The sequence below is a fragment of the Carettochelys insculpta genome, chromosome 24 (assembly GCF_033958435.1).
Source record: "Carettochelys insculpta isolate YL-2023 chromosome 24, ASM3395843v1, whole genome shotgun sequence".
In the NCBI taxonomy this organism is placed as follows: Eukaryota; Metazoa; Chordata; order Testudines; family Carettochelyidae; genus Carettochelys; species Carettochelys insculpta.
In genome coordinates, this window is record NC_134160.1 from 6440688 (window position 1) to 6457103 (window position 16416).

Here is a 16416-nt window from a genome sequence, read left to right on the forward strand (position 1 = left end):
CCGGGAAGGGACAAACCGCCTCGCCGTGCGCCCCGCCCTTTAAAGGGACAGAGACACCGCAGAGGCGGGGAGCCGGAGAAGAGGGCGGGTTCTGGCACGTGCCTGCGCTCGTGGGCTTCAGCCCCCGTCCTGCGCTGGCCCTGCTCCCTCTGTGCAGCTCCCCATTCCCACTGGGCCTGGCCACACTGCCCCTGCTCCTACAAGCCGTGACACCTGCTGTGCCCCCTGTTCCCACCAGCCATGCCCACTACTCCCACCGCTCTGTTCCCACTGACCCTGGCCATGCACAGCCTGCTCCATCCTCTGGCCCCTGCTCCCACTAGCCCTGGTCATGCTGCTTCCTGCTCTCCCCACCCTGCCTCCTGCTCCCATCAGCCTGGCCCTTGGTCACTGTTCCTGCTGTCCGCAGCACTGCTCCCACCAGCCCTGACCCACTGCCCTGTCCCTTGTTCCTGCCGGCCCTGGACTGACATCCTGCCACTTCCAGTTCCTCCTCTGCTGGACCAGGATGGCGGATTTTGGACATTCAGTGCTTGACCTCCCCTGCATTCCAGCGTTCACCTCCCCTAGCCCTGGCTGCTCTCGCTTCCCCAAAGCTAGTCTCACAGCATCTTTCCCACGAACCGTACAACGGCCATCAGTGCCACCACTTTCTGCCACTTGTCACCAGACCCAGGCTCTGATCCGTAATTCTGACTGCACTCAGTAACCGTTCTTCCAGCATCACTACCCACCTAGCCCTAGCAAAGGCGCACGTGTTTGAAGCCATTCTGCTGTTTGCTTTTCTCTGCAGACGAGGGAGAGATTTACACATCCAGGTAAGATACGTGTTCTTGCTGCCCATGGTTAGGTGCTGGTGAGAGTCTAGTACAGCTGAGCCTACTGTTATTTGCCTCCCCTCCCTGTCCCCCTAACCCCCAAAAAGAAAGAAAGAAAACCCAAAAAAACACTGTGTGTTACTAGCACCAATCCTGCTGGGAAAGGATTAAGTAGATTCTGCTGACTCACTAGAGGAAGTGGGAGTGATTTCTCAGAGAGCTTTAGGGCATCCTATAGAAATAACCCTATGCATAGCCAAACCCAAGGAAATGGCTTAGGCTGATGTTTGTTCTCCTGTTAACGGAGTAAAGAGAAGAAGTTGCTGATTGGTGGTACAGAACCTATACAGCACAAAATTCATCCCAGGAATGTTCACCCTAGCTCAGGGGTCGGCAACCAAAATAGCAAGAAGAGCCATTTTTTCCAATTCAGTAAAAAAGTCAATAATTAAAGAGCTGCAGTGCCTGTGAATACAAGATGGTCCTTAATAAGTTAATGTCAAACCATACTTTCTGTAACCCCTATTTTAAGAACAGCACACACAATGATTTGCAATGTGATACATGCTTACTGTGGGACATTCACAAACTTTTTATATATTCTAGTTCCTCACACTTTACATGTGGGTGTTTGTACCACTGTCTCCCTGATTTTCACTCCCGAACCTTCTCTCTCTGCGCAGGATGCTGGGGGGAGTTATCCAATGTTTTGAGATCACCTGTTGTTGGATATTTAGATACGAGTTGTTCATTTTTGGGCTTTTAGACATTCACCATTTATTGAAAATAATCAGGAGGGTTTTTATTTATCTTTGCAATTACAGCATTCGGAGCCACAAAGAAGTCCTTAAAGCACCACATGTGGCTCTGGAGCTGCAAGTTGCAGAGCTCTGCCCTAGCTGGAGGGGGCAGCATCTTCCCAGTTGTGTTGCTCTAACCTTCAAAGGAAGATGAGTGTAGGGAAAGGCGGAGATTAAGGAGACAGCCTAGCTGTCATCCCCTTTTGCATGGGAGAAAGCTCTCCTCCTCCTTTCCACAGATTTTGTCCCATGGGGAGCCTTGAAAGGTGCTGCCTCCACCTTTCCACTGCCAATCAGTTGTCTCTCCAGCCGAGGCTGCTTGTGCACTCCCAACAAAGGGCTTTAATTTTGTCACATTTCTGCCAAGGATAAGTCACATACAACCTACATGACCCTCCCACTTGTAGGGTGGCTGGGGGCATTTCCCTTTCCCCACCCTCTGGAGAAGAAGTCAGCATCGAGGCTACCTCAGGAAGGACATGGAAGGAGAAACCACCTAGTTACTCTGTTTTTTTTAATCCTTCTTTGTTTAGAGAGTATCCTACAGGGATTACAATGCAGAGGTCCACCAGCCCGACAGCCTTAATCAATGACATGGGTTGTCTCAAAGGAAGAGCCTATGGTTCGGGGACAGCAAGACATCCCAGCTGCACCTTGGTGGTGTCGTCTGGCTGTACTTTACATTGCAGAACTTGTCAGCATCACATCCTGTTTTTTAACTACTTGGGAGCTTGCCCCACATGCTCCAGCAAGCTTCTCCAATGTACTGCTGGAGACTAGAGGTAAGTCAAGGGTCCCTTCCATGAAGCTCTGGCTCAGGACTGTCCTTAGGCATATGCAGCTACATAGGGCACCAATTGTTTCGTTGTCCCTACACAGCCTTGTGTGATCATGTGCCTACAGATGGCCCTGACTGCTATCCACTAGTTCCTCTCTGGCCCCCTGCCCCTCCCTTATCTAGCACCCTTGGGACTTGACTGGTCCTGAATGAGGGAATTTGTTAGGCAACAGGAGGTCTCCTGCCTCCAGCTCGCTGCCTCTCTCTGCCACTGGATCTGCACCCCACTGGTCCCCTGTCTTGAGCCCACCCACCTCTATCTCCTGTGGCTCCTTTACCTACACTCTGCCCTCCCCACCAACCTGCTGAGGGCCAGGTCAGGCTCAGGGATGGTAGCCAAATCTGGCTAAATCTGGCCTGGCCAATCAAGTTGCAAGGGGGAGAGCTGGATGACAAGGGGCTGGTGCCCTCTGCCTGCCCCTCGGTTGAGGAGCTAGGTAAGCCAGAGCACAGAGGCTGGACAGGAATGGAGAAAGAGAGCCTGAGAGTAGGCCGGTTTCCCTTGCACTCCGCAGCTGGTACTCAAATAGAGTGACCAGATATCCTGATTTTATAGGGATGGTCTTGCTGTTGGGGGTCTATTCCCCCAGCCCCGCATTCGCATCTTGATTTTCCACCGCTCTCTGCTGGAGGGGAGACAAACTCCAGGGGAGGGGAATACACCTAGACAGAGCACGGACACTGCTCCATTCAAAATTCCCTCCAGCAAGCTAGGCTCACAGAATCCTAGGGCTGGAAGAGACCTCAGGGGGTCACCATGTCCACTGTCCTGCCCAAAGCAGGACCGATCCCAACTAAACCATCCCAGCCAAGGCTGTGTCAAGCTGGGACTTAAAAACCTCCAGGGATGGAGATACCACCACATCGCTAGGTAACGCATTCCAGTGCTTCACTGCCCTCCTGGGGAAACAGTTTTTCCTAATATCCAACCTACTCCTCTCCGACTGCAGGCTGAGTCCATTGCTCCTCCCTCCGTCATCCATGAGATCATTCTTCATGAAGGATCACATCCCCCTCTGCTGGGCTGAGGGGTAATGCAGTGATGCTGTTCGGCAACCCAGCCTGTTTTGCTGTGACTTCTCCCCAAGTGAGAGGGCCCACAAGATCCCATAGGAAGAGGGGAAAATCCCTGCTGTGGGGGCCTGTTCTGGTCTCCTCCATGAGACGTGATGACCTGCAGCAAAGGAACGAGGCCCACAGAAACATTCTAAGATGTCCTTTTATTAAAATGTGAGTCACTGTTTGGTGTGGCCGTGTCCTTTGCTGTTTTCCCACTGGCAGGGTGTTTTGGGAGACCACCCTGGTGGCCTCAGCACTTGCGCCTGACGCTGGGGAACCGTTAGGTGGTCCGTGGCCTGCTGTTCCCGCCCATGGCAATGTAAACGTCAATGGGAACGTTGGGCAGCGTCAGGCAGTGGCATCCAGGGCATCTTCTCAGCTGCCTGCAGTACAAGAGAGAGGGATTAATCCAGCTTCCATCGAGGGCTGTGCAAAGCCGCAAATTGAGCTCTTCAGCAGCTCATGTGCAAGGAGTAATGGTGACACAATTCACCTACCATCAAGAGTGCAGATCCCAAAGGCCCCAGGTTAGCTGCCCAGGGCTCAGAACCCCTCTGGCTAGCTGGTCATACTCCACAAAGGCCCCTTCAGTGCTCTTTTCCTCTGGCTTTATGCAGGGTGGGAAGATTTAGGGGGACACTTTTTTTTTCCCATGTCCAGCTTCCTTGTCAGCTGCTAGCAGCCCAGAGCAGGAATTGAAAGCCACTCCGGAATTTTCTGCCTTGGGAATCTCTTGGTGGGAAAAGGACAAAACCTGAAAATGCTCCCCTTTACAATGCTGAAATCAGCCTCAGCAAAGCCACAGATCCTGCACAGAGACCATGTGCCTGAAGAGATAACGGCCAAGGGGTCACTGGCAGTCAGCAGGAGAAGGCCTGCACTGGGCGGGAATGATGTAGCCTCTTCCAGGGAGGATTCTGAACCCTACCAGTTGCTCAGTGCCCAAAAATGCCTAGCCTAGGCCCCAACTCGGTACTATAAACCAGTAGAAGGCAAAGGGCACAGAACGGCCACAACTTTGTGAAGGGTACACATGGAACTGCCCATATCCAGTTACCATATTGGTCATCATGCAGTGATTACAGATCAGGCCAGTGGCCAGTAGAGAAGAGGGGACCCTACTGATAACTTCTTAGAGCCAGGCAAAAATGTTCACTTTTCTATGATAAATGCATGACACTGAACCATTTTGTGAATTCCTGTCCATTTCACCACCTTGCTTCAGTGGGAAAAAAAACTAAACATATACAGACAAAACCAGACGTTTGGTTTCAGCATTATCTTGATGAAATGTTTAAACATTTCAGTTTGAAACCACTTTTCTTTTCAATAATTCCCATAATTGTACTTTTAAAGTGATCAAAAATGATTGAAAGCGAAACAAAATGTCTTGCTTGCACCCCATTCCCTCTATTCTTTTAACTTGGGGGCATGGCCAGCAAACCAGAAAATCTGGTTTGCACCCAGCTCTCTTTACAAATTGGCTCGGTGCCCCACATACCCCCTTCACTAACCAGCAGGCCCTGCCCAAATTGTCCCTGACTCTGCTCCTTGCTTTAGCTGCACATCTGGACCCTGCTTCGCCTTGCATCTCTCTCTCTCTCTCTGCTTGCTGCAGCCCAGGGACCAATGTATTGTAGTTGTGATTCTCCCAGATTCAAGGGAGATACAGCAGGGGTGGGTTTGATATTCCCCTTGTCTGATCAGGTACAACAAGGGGAGCAGCAGTGCAAGAAACTGCACTGGAATGAACTGCTGCAGCAGCAAGACCAGAGGTAGGCAGCTTGTGCCCCTAGGGAGAACGAGCCGATACAGCTCTATTACAGCCTTGGTAGGTCAGGCTGCGGAGTTAACGGCAGAGACCTGGCTTGGCCTCCAGCCATCAGCCCCTTGCACAGGAACTAACCAGTGTGCCCTGTAAGCCGAGCGCTTGGGTGGCCGCTCAGGAGAGAGTCAAATGTCACCCACCTATTAGCAGAGTGCCCACAGCCTCCCACAGTCGGCAGTGTGTGTTTCTGTTGGTGGTGCACATTTGCGCATGTGCTTGTGCACGTAACAAAATGTATTCCGTGCATGGGTGAAAACATTTAGAGGACACATTGGAACTCAGCCCCTGTAGCCCAGGTCAGGCCCAGGTTAACTCTTCTGGGAGCTTGGGGCTGTTAGATTTTGTGGGACTCCCTGGGCTCTGGAGTGGGCCCAAAGATGAGACGGACGTTCAGTGTGTCAGAGGTGGTTGCAGGTTGAGACAGGAGATTGGGAGCAAGAGGGAGTGAGGGCTCCAAATGGGGTGGAGCTGGGGAGGAGGCACTGGGGGTGCTGGAAGGGGCTCCATGCTGGGGCTAGAGGATTTGGAGACCAGGGCAGGACTCTGGGCTGGAGGTGCAGGTTCTGGGTGGGAGTTGGGGTGCAGGAGGGAGCTCAGGGTTGTGGTGTGGGATCTGGGAGGAGGCTACTGGCAGGGGCAAGATATTGGAGTGCAGGATGCTTACCTGGGGCAGTGCTCATTTGGTGTGTATGGAGGGAAACAGGTGGGTCCCTGTGACCTGCACTCACTGGCAAACACCACCCCCTTGCAGCTTCCATTGGCTGTGATTCCTGGCCAAAGGGAGCCGCAGGGGTGGAGCCTCTTGGGAAGGGAAGCGCAGGGGATAAGATTCCTTCTGCTTGTGGCAATGTAGCTCCTGCCAGGGGAAGTGGGGAGGAACAGAAGCACACCAAGCTTGCTCCTGCCCCAGAGGGCTGGCTGGGAACACACGGGTTGTAGTGGCTACAACCAGGGAGCCCCTAAAGCCCTTTTTCTTAATCCAGCCCTGGCCCAGGTCACCCCTAGGGCCAAATCAAAGGGTGACATGTCCTTCTGACCAACAGGCTCCAAGGCTGGCTGCCTGTTCCAAGCCAGGCCTTGTGGCAGCTCTTGTGTGGTGCTGGCTGACTGAGCCATCCTAATCCTGCAGTGTGCAAGTGTGGATTTCCTTCCCCTCACCTTGGGCACAGGGCAAGGAACTTGCCATGATGCTGAACTGAGGCAGGGTGACCAGCTGTTGATTTCATCTTCCCCCATTGGCAGAGATCAATGGCCCGGGCAAGCCAGAGAAGAGGGGGTAGGGTGGTGTTGGAAAATGTTTTATAATTGGGATGGGAAGAGACCTGAGGAGGCCATTTGGTCCAGTCCCGTCCTCTTGGCAGGGCCCAACACCATTCCTGGCATCTATTAGCCTCAATCCCTAAATAGCCTCCTCAAGGATTGAGCTCACAATCTTGGGTTTAGCAGGCTAATGCTCAAACCACTGAGCTATCCCTCCCCCCAACAAGATAACTAAGAGTTAAGCTGTGTATGTATATATGGCGATAGCTGCAAGGGGCCTTGGGAAGGTCATCTAGTCCAGGTCCCCACTCTCTTGGCAGGACCAAGGACCATCCCTTTCTTTAGCAATCGCTTTTGCCCCACATCCCTAAACAGCCCCCTCAGGGGCTGAGCTCACAACTCTAGGCTTAGCTGGCCAAAGCTCAAACCACTGAGCTATACCTCCTGCCCCCAAACAGTCAAAGCCTCAGCCTTCTCCACTAATCCCTGGCCCTTTGCAGATGCCCAGCATGTTCTGGGTGGAACGGCCTGGCAAGCTGGCTCTCACAGGGGGGACGGGATGGCTCAAAGCATCAGGGGAGACCTCGAGAAGGTGCATAGATTAGGGAAAGGGACAGAAGCTGTCCGCCCTGTAGCCATGCACCGAAGGGCACTTGCCAGATGAAAAGGACAACACACCTATTTCTAAGTGCTTGAAAGCTTTGCCTTCCCATGGGAATTTGCTGCTGCGGGACAAGGAAGCAGGTGGGCCAGACTTTCCCTCAGAAGGGCTGTTCCGAGCAATATCTAAGCACACCAGCAACCATCACAGCACAAAAGGAAGGCCTAGAAAGCGCATCACTTCTCATGCTTCAGAGCACAACACACTTGCTGAGGGGGGTCAGGAAGTAAGCACCATCCTCCCCCTGTATAGCTCTGGCCTCCTTTGCTGTGTTCAGATGTGAGAGCTCCTGCAACTGCCCTTACCTTGCTGCAGTGTGCTCAGTGGCAACTGGCTCCTGGGTCTCTGGAGCAGCTGCCAGGCTGGGAGAATCTCCTGCCTCTATGGGAAATCTCCGAGCTTGGGGGGTCTCCTGGGAGCTCATGTCCTAGCCCCAAACCTGTCTGAGTAAAAGGAGGACCAAGGTCAGTGCCTACGTGACAGGCACAGTGAGCCCATCCACACCCCAATCTCCTGCACTCTCCTCTCACCCAGGCTCACCTCTTGAAGGCTCAGGAGTGTTCCCAGGAGTAAACCTGGCAGCCTGCAGGGCCTAGTGCAAAGGGCAAGATGTGATGGGGGCTAGCGGAAGGCACGGAAGCTGCTGCATTGTGACTCAGAAAGGTTGCTCTGACTTCACAATACAACCCATGAGTGGCAGGAGGCTTCTCCTCCCTTCTCCAGGGTATGAGCCCCAGGGCCAGGCCTTCCTACCTGTGATTTACTATTTGGATTATGGTGGCACCTCAGCACCCCAGGCCCTGTGCAAGGCACTGTACCAAGTATGGAATAAAGAGCTGGGCTCTACCTCACCCAGCTCACAATCTAAGCATAACAAATGGGGGTGCACCAGGAAACAATGAGACAGTACTTGACAGTACTTGTCAGCAGGAGGGGCAGTGGTATCAACACACCATGCTTAGTTCTCAGCCAGGACTAGCATCAGGTCAAAGCCCCACCTTGCGGTGAAGGTGAATGGAGAAGCTGCTGCTGGGAGTTCCAGGTTTTCCTGGAAAGGCTCTGGCTGCATGACCGGGAGGGCCCTCCCCTGATCATGCCCAGATCAGAGGTGTATTTGGGCTCCTGGAAGCGTATTCCCACGGGGATCCAAGGTGGGATTTGGAGAAGAATCTGGGGTGCGCCCTCATGCTGTACTAGGACCATGTCCTGTCAGCAAGAAGTAAACAAAGGAAGCCATCCTGCTGATTTGATTGTTTGATCAGATGGACCTGGGGGTAGGGTGGTGTCAGACTGTAAACTCCTTGAGACAGGCACTGTCACTAGTTCTATGTCCAGTGCCCAGGAGAAATGTCCCTAGCTAAAGGAAGCAGTGTTTCCTACTGGCTAGAGCACTGGACTGGGTCTTGGAAGATACACATTAAATTCTTGGCTCTGCCGCTGATTTCCTGGGTGACCTCGGACAAGTCACTTCCCTTTTTCTGTCTTGTTTTCCCATCTATAAAATTAGGCTAATTCTCCTGACCTCCTTTGTAATGTGCATAGAGATCTATGGAGGAAAAAGGCAATGTAAGAGCTAAGTAGGGTTGTTAAGCAGTGCTAACAGACATCCCACCCCTTGTATTCCTTCTGGGCCCCTCCTTGCCCACCCTCAAATTCACTTGAATCCAGCCTCAAAGGCTTGGTCAGATATGCGCATTTAGTCATACTACAGCCATGGGCTAAGGAATATTTGGGTCTGCTCATTATGCCAAAGCCTGCAAAATGCTATGCGATAGAAGCCCCTTACCCACGGTCCCCGCACCAGTAGGTCTCTGGAGGTTTATCCCATCACTGCGCCGGGAGTGACACAGTGCAGGGTCGTGGGCAGGTGAAATAACTGCCCAGTTGGGGTGCTCATCCCCCCATTGGTGCAAACCCAACCCCTCTGACCCATGCAACACAAGGTTACATCATAATAGGGGCTGAAAGTTTTAAAATGTCCTGCCCCAGCTGCCCCCGACATCACGGGACTTTGTCTAGGCAGGAAAATGATCTAGCAACTGGGGCTGCAACCACTGCAGGCCCTGCTCAGAGAAAGGAGCAGCACCCAGAGATGTCATCTCCCATCATCTACATGATGACCTGAGAGAATGACCAGTCCGAAATTCAGAGAGGAGATGGAGGAGTTTTTATTCTCCAATGGCTACCAACTGGGCAAGACCATTGGGGAGGGAACGTACTCGAAGGTGAAAGAGGCCTTCTCAAAAAAGCACCAGCAGAAGGTGGCAGTTAAAATTATTGATAAGATGGGGGGCCCGGAAGGTAAGAGACAATGTGGGGAGAGGGTTCTGGGGTAGTGGGTAGATTCTAACACCAGAAAGAACCACTGGGATCACCAGTTGGACCTTTGAGTCCTGGGGATAATCCACTGAGTGCGCACTCCCAGTGTGAGGCTGGGGCCACAAGAGCTAATGTGATCCTGCGATGTATACACAAGAAGGAAGTTATTTTACCTTTATACTGGGCATGGGTGCATCTTCTGCTGCCATACTGTATCCAGTTCTAGTGCGCACAATCGCAGAAGGATACTGATAAATTGGAGAGGGTTCAACAAACCACCACAAGATTAAACATAAAAAAAACCAGCCTTATTTTGACCAGACTCCAGGGAGCTCGATCCAGTTGAACAAAGAGAAGGTTAAGGTTGACTTCAGTGAAGTTTCTAAATATCAACATGGAGGGCAAATACTTAATAACAAAGGTCTCTTCAGACCATCAGAGAAAGGTATAACATGACTGACCATCTGGAGGTTGACGCAAGACAGATTTAGGGCCTGTCTATACTTGCAGGGCAGATCAATGCTCCACAGGTTGATCTTCCATAATTTGATTTAGTGTGTTTAGTAGGGACACACTAAATCAAATGTTCAGGGCCTCACTCTTGACCATGGAACTCCTTACAGTCACAAGAAGTAAGGGAAGTCAACACCACTTTCTCCCATCAACTGCCCTCTTTGGGGATGGCAGAGAAAGTTGACCTCTGGTACACGGACTCCAGCTATGCTACCCTCATAGCTGGAGTTGTGTATCTTAGGTTGATTTTCTCCCCTAGTGTTGACCTGGCCTTACAGTGGAAATGAGGCATAAAGTTTTGAGTGTGCAAACAATTAACCAATTGCCCCTCAGTCACAGTAGTTTCTCCATCACTGTCAATTGTTAAAATCAAGATCTGCTCTAGGAATTATTTGGAGGCAGATCTCAGGACTGTGCCATGCAGGAGATCAGACTAGATCATCACAATGGGCCTTCTTGCCTTTGAATCTATGACCTTTTACATAACACAGGCTAGAGAACTTTCCTCCAATCATTCCTATTTGAACTAGTCTGCTTGTAGCTTGCCAGGGATCAAAGTATCAGAACCCTTCACTGCACATAGCACAGGTTGAATCTCTCTAACCCAGAAAACACTCTTGTCCAGCAACATCAGGCATGATTTTACTTCACCAGATGACCACTTATCATGGGTGTCACCAAGTTTCCCACGGTCCCAGAGAGTTTGTTTCCAGCCATCAGTCCTGACTCTCAGTGTTCTGTGCTGCTATTTAGCTGTAATTTACCCATAAATGTCTTCTAAGAGCCCAGTAAGATGTGGCAGTGTTGGTAATGTGCTAGACAATATTGACTTCCCACAGTCTGGCAAATTCTCTCATCTGGCACCAGTCAGGTCCAGAGGGTGCCAGATGAGAGAGGTTCAACCTATGCTAAATACCTCCACTGCTTTGTGTAGGTCCTAGTTTTCTCCTTATGCATAAAAACCTGCTGCTGATCCTAAAAATCTACGAAAGTAAATACATTTACAGAACAGACCCTGTGATCACTTTGCAACTGGCCAAGCCCCAGGAAGTTCTGAATGGGAAAACTCCTTTCAGACTCAGTGGCTACGTCTACACTAGCACACTACGTTGGCGTAGCCTATTTCGACGTAAGAACATTGAAATAGGCTACTTCGATGCGTATCATCTACACATCCTCCAGGGCTGGTGCCATCGACATTCAATGTTGAAGTAGCGACAGAGAACGTCGAAAGGAGCTGCCCTGGAAGGAAATGCGGAGCGTCCGCACACACAAGTGCTCCTCGTTGAAATAAGGGGACAACAAAGCCCCAAGCCACTCCCTTAAAGGGCCCCTCCCAGACACACGCAGCCTGCACAGCACGAGATCCACAGAGCCGACAACCGGTTGCAGACTCTGTGCATGCAGCATGGACCCCCAGCTGCAGCAGCAGCCAGAAGCCCTGGGCTAAGGGCTGCTGCACACGGTGACTATAGAGCCCCGCAGGGGCTGGACAGAGTGTCCCTCAACCCCTCAGCTGATGGCCACCATGGAGGACCCTGCTATTTCGAAGTAGCAGGACGCGGATCGTCTACACACGCCCTACTTTGACCTGAACGTCAAAGTAGGGCGCTATTCCCATCTTCAGATGGGAATAGCAATTTCGACATCTCGCCATCCAACATCGATTTCAACATCGATTCATCAATAGACGTGACACGTGCTATTTCGACGTTGTGCCGGCTACTTCGAAGTAGCTGGCTAGTGTAGACGCACCCAGTTTGTGATAAATAGGGCTCCTGCCCCTCTTTACAAAGCAGTCTCCATTGAATGCCCAACAGCCCCAGTCAATACAGTGACATTTTGGCCCTGAAAGATGGATGATAACACGCACTTCTCTTAACAGCTAGCAAGTCCTTTAGGATTTCCTTTGCCTTAAATGAACCCCTCTTGTCTTGCCTCAGAATTTATCCAGAGATTCCTGCCTCGAGAGCTCCAGATCGTCAGGCGCTTGGATCACAAGAACATCATTCGGGTGTATGAGATGCTGGAGTCTGCTGATGGAAAGATCTACTTGGTGATGGAGCTGGCAGAAGATGGGGATGTCTTTGACTGCGTTCTGCACGGAGGTCCTTTGCCTGAGAGCCGCGCCAAAGTGCTCTTTCGCCAGTTGGTAGATGCAATCCACTACTGCCACAGCTGTGGCGTGGCGCACCGGGACCTGAAGTGCGAGAACGCCTTGCTGCAAGGCTTTAACTTGAAGCTGACGGACTTTGGATTTGCAAAGCTGCTCCCCAAGAATCGCAAGGAGCTGAGCCAGACATTCTGTGGCAGCACTGCCTATGCTGCGCCGGAGGTGCTCCAGGGAGTGCCCCATGACAGTCGGAAAGGGGACATCTGGAGCATGGGCGTTATCCTGTTCGTTATGCTATGTGCTAGCCTCCCCTTTGATGACACAGACATCCCCAAGATGCTCTGCCACCAGCAGAAAGGTGTCTCCATTCCTGGGCACCTGGGAATCTCAGATGAATGCCAGGATCTCCTGAAAAGCCTCTTGGAACCAGACATGATTCTGAGACCTTCCATTGAGGAAGTTGGTTGGCACCCATGGCTGGCAAACTCCTGATAAAGGCCATGTCACGCTCTCCCCAAATAAAGGGGACAGATTGCTTCCAAAATGCTTACATATATTTTAATGTTACGCTTGTTTTCCAGTCTGTCCTTAACCCTCCTGTCACCCCCCAAGTATCCCATGTAGGGGATGGCTGGCCTACAAGGGATGCTTTGTGGGGGCTGTTCCATTTCACATCTTCCTCAGGGATTTTACTCAAACAAACCACGTGACCTGAAGAAACCTAAAAGTGTTTGTGGTCTTTCCTTTGTAGTTATACCCCACCCCAGAAGTCGTGGGACTGATGAGTGTATTACTCCCCCTCCCTAGGCACCTGGCTGAAGTGGGGAAACACAAGATGTGTCTGGCCACTTCCCAAGATACTTCTAATGATGGCACCTCTAGAGAACACCCTAACAGAGGAAAGAGAGAGAATAAAGCAAAGAAGTTGACTCCTCCATGCTGGAGGTGGGGGAAATGTGGAAAATTACACTAGGGCCATAGGAGCAACAAGAGGGAAATCAGTGGGGAAAAAAATCTGCTCAACTTCTCGATACAAATACAGGGAGTATGGGGAATCAACAAGTGGGAACTGGAAGCTAAATCAGCCCTTACTGGGCATCAGAGACTTGGTGGGATTATTCTTATGATTGGGCTATTCCTCTAGAGGAGTACAACTTGTTCAGAAAGGACAAGGAGAAAAAAAAAAAAGGCAGTGTTGCATGACATACCAAGAACACAAACATTGGTTCTGAGGTCCAAGAGGAGGGAGAGGTGGACCAACTGAGAGTCTCAGGGTAAAGATAAAAGGGGTAAGCAATTGCAGTGATGTCTTGGTAGGAGGATCTACCATAGATCACCCAAACAGAAGGAAGAGGAGAGGGGTGAATAAGTCATCTCTAAAACAGCCCAGAGAAATATCTAAACACACAAGAATGGGTAGTAACAGGAAGCTAATTACACAGACATTTGTGGAAAAGTGACATGGCAAACCAATAAATTTCCAGTAAGTTCTTGGCTATGTTAGGGGGACAACACACTCAAAGTGGGGGAAGTGAGGAAGGCGGGAGCCAGTTTAGACTTGATTCTGACCGAAAGAGAAAATGTAGCAAATCTGAAAGTGGAATGCAACATGAGAGAAAGTGGCCACGAGAAGATAGATTTAAAGATCACAGAACACTAGAATTAGAAGGAACCTCAAGAGCTCATCAAGTCTAGTCCTGTGCACTGCCAGCAGGACAAAGCACTATCTACACCATCCAACAGGCGTTTGTCTAACCTGCTCTTAATCTCCAGTGATGGAGATTCCACAGAATCCTGAGGCAATTTATCCCAGTGTTTAACCACCCTGTCAAGAACTTTTTCCTAAATGTCCAACCTAAACATCCCTTGCTGCAATCTAAGCCCATTGCTTTTTATCCTAGCATCAGAGGTAAAGAGAGTAATTTTACTCCCTCCAACCTGTAACAACCTTTTAGATACCTGACAGCTCGTGTGTCCCCTCTCAGCATTCTCTTTTCCAGACTAAACAAGCCCCATTATTTTAATATTCCAAGTCACGTTTTCAAGATCTTTAATCATTTTTGTTGCTCTTCTGTGGACTTTCTCCAATTTGTCCACATCTTTCCTTAAATGTGGTGCTCAAAACTGGACACGATACTCCAGTTGAGGCCTAATCAGTGCAGAAGACTCAATTCTCCTGTGTTGCTCACAACAGTCCCCTTACATCCCAGAATGATGTTTGATTTTTTGCAACAGTGTCACAATCCTGACCCATATTTAGCTTGTGGTCCACTATGATCCCTAGATCCCTTTCAACAGTACTCCTTCCTAGGTAGTCATTTCCCACGTATGTGCGAAATCAGCTACAAGAGATAAGGCTGTCAAAGTGGAGTATTTGTCCTTACTAAACTTTATTTATCTCAGGGCATTTCTCCAGTTCATTATGAATTATAATTTTATCCTTCAAAACGTTTGCAACCTCCTCCCAGTTTGGTGTTAGCCACACACTTTATAAGCATACTCTCTTTGCAGTTATCTAAGTCGCTGATGAAGATCTTGAACAGAATTGGTCCCACAACTGATCCCTGCAGAACCCCACTTATTATGCTCTTCCTGCATGACTGTGAACCACTGATAACTTCTCTCTGGGAACAGTTATCCAATCAGTTATGGACCCACCTTACAGTCACCCCATCTAGGCTGTATTTCCCTAGTTTGTTAGTGAGGTCATGCAATACTATGCCAAATGCCTTACTAAAGTCTATATATACTTGACCTACCACTCCCCACTTTATCTACAAAGCTTTCTTTGACAGAGTAACAAGCCATCAGGTTGGGATTGACTTTTTTTTTTTTAAAAGAACAAATCCATGTTGTCACTTATCAGCTTATTATCCTTCCAAATTAAATCTTCATTTATTTGCTTTATTGTTTTCCCCAGCAGAGAAGTTAAACTGATTGGTTTATAATTCTCTGGATTGTCCTTATTTCCCTTTTCATAGATGGACACCAAATTTGTCCTTTTCTACTCTTCTGAAATCTCTCCTAACTTCCCTGACTTTACAAAAACAATAGTTAATGGCTCACAATCTCCTCTATGATTTTATGGAAAGAAGAAACGATGGCAGTGAAATAAGGACAGCATACTTCAAACAAGCAGACTTTAACAAACTCAGGGAGCTGGTAGATGCAATCCCATCGGAAGAAAATCTAAAGGAAAAAGGAGCTCAGGAGAGCTGGCAAGTTTCTTGAGGAGACAAAGCCACAAAGTGCAACATCTCTCGATGTGAAGGAAATATAGGAAAAATAGTAAGAGGCCAGTATGACTCCCACAGGAACTCTTTAATGACTTGAAAATCAAAAAGGAATCCTATAAAGTGTCAAGACATGGACAAATTGCTAAGGAGGAGTATAAATCACACAAGCATGCAGGGATAAATTCAGAACAGCTAAGGCACAACATGAGTTACACCCAGCAAGGGACATGAAAAGCAACGAGAAAAGAAGTTCTTTAAAATACAATAGGAGGAAGAGAAGGATAAAGGAAAGTGTAGGTCATCTACTTAGAATTAAAAACAAATCTTGACAAATTGGAGAACTGGTCTGACCCACCCCCAAGCTAGACTCCTGTCCAAAGCAAGGGCTGCCACGGGCCAGCAAACCACACCTAGATCCATTCCAGGAGTATGGCAACCTGGGGCTCTGTAGGCGGTGGAAAGAAAGATAACTCAATGCAGAAAGCCGAGTCTGTAGAATTCCTTTAATTTCTGTTAACTGCAAGTCTGTAAAAGATTCAGGAGAAAGTTGTCATTACAAAACTAACAGCTGTTAGAATCTCTCCTTTGCCCTAGCTATAAAATGCTCCCAGGAAATGTGGTATAATTTAAAATAGAGAATATTGCACAAATAACCAAGAGGTTAATTAACTAATGACAGAGGTACAAGGAGAATGGCAAGCTCCATCCCTTCTCCCAGCTACAACCTTGGGACTTGAGCTTCCAGCTGGGAACCATCCCTTTAAATGAGACAGGGATATTACACACACACATACACACACGCAAGCATACTCTCTTTCTCTCTCTCTCTCGCTCTGTAAATCTCAGATACTTCCAGACAGCCACCCAGTCTTTTGGATAGAGGGCCCAACTATACAAGGGCCCAAGCCCATTGGAGGTCCTCGTCACAACAGGGATCTCTCCCAATTTCACTCTGTCTCGGTATAGAGGAG

At 49.5% G+C, this 16416-nt stretch overlaps 2 protein-coding genes across 3 annotated transcripts; one reads left to right on the plus strand and one right to left on the minus strand.

The window, feature by feature from the left end:
* Nucleotides 1-7: 7 nt before the first annotated feature.
* On the plus strand, nucleotides 8-13098 carry TSSK3 (testis specific serine kinase 3). 2 transcript variants are annotated; one of them, XR_012642476.1, is made up of 3 exons: nucleotides 8-818; nucleotides 2152-2400; nucleotides 3407-3687. XR_012642476.1 is itself a non-coding variant. In XM_074976616.1 (3 exons), exons 2-3 carry the CDS (start codon nucleotides 2208-2210, stop codon nucleotides 12699-12701), a joined length of 855 nt encoding a protein of 284 aa, XP_074832717.1. In that variant the 5' UTR covers nucleotides 8-818; nucleotides 2152-2207; the 3' UTR covers nucleotides 12702-13098. The 2 variants fall into 2 exon arrangements, 1 of the variants encoding a protein (XP_074832717.1); XM_074976616.1 differs by lacking the exon at nucleotides 3407-3687 and adding an exon at nucleotides 12040-13098.
* On the minus strand, nucleotides 3697-8001 carry FAM229A (family with sequence similarity 229 member A). The gene is made up of 2 exons (XM_074976617.1): nucleotides 7570-8001; nucleotides 3697-3898 (listed from the first exon to the last, which is right to left on the minus strand). Exons 1-2 carry the CDS (start codon nucleotides 7686-7688, stop codon nucleotides 3796-3798), a joined length of 222 nt encoding a protein of 73 aa, XP_074832718.1. The 5' UTR covers nucleotides 7689-8001; the 3' UTR covers nucleotides 3697-3795.
* Nucleotides 13099-16416: the final 3318 nt, after the last annotated feature.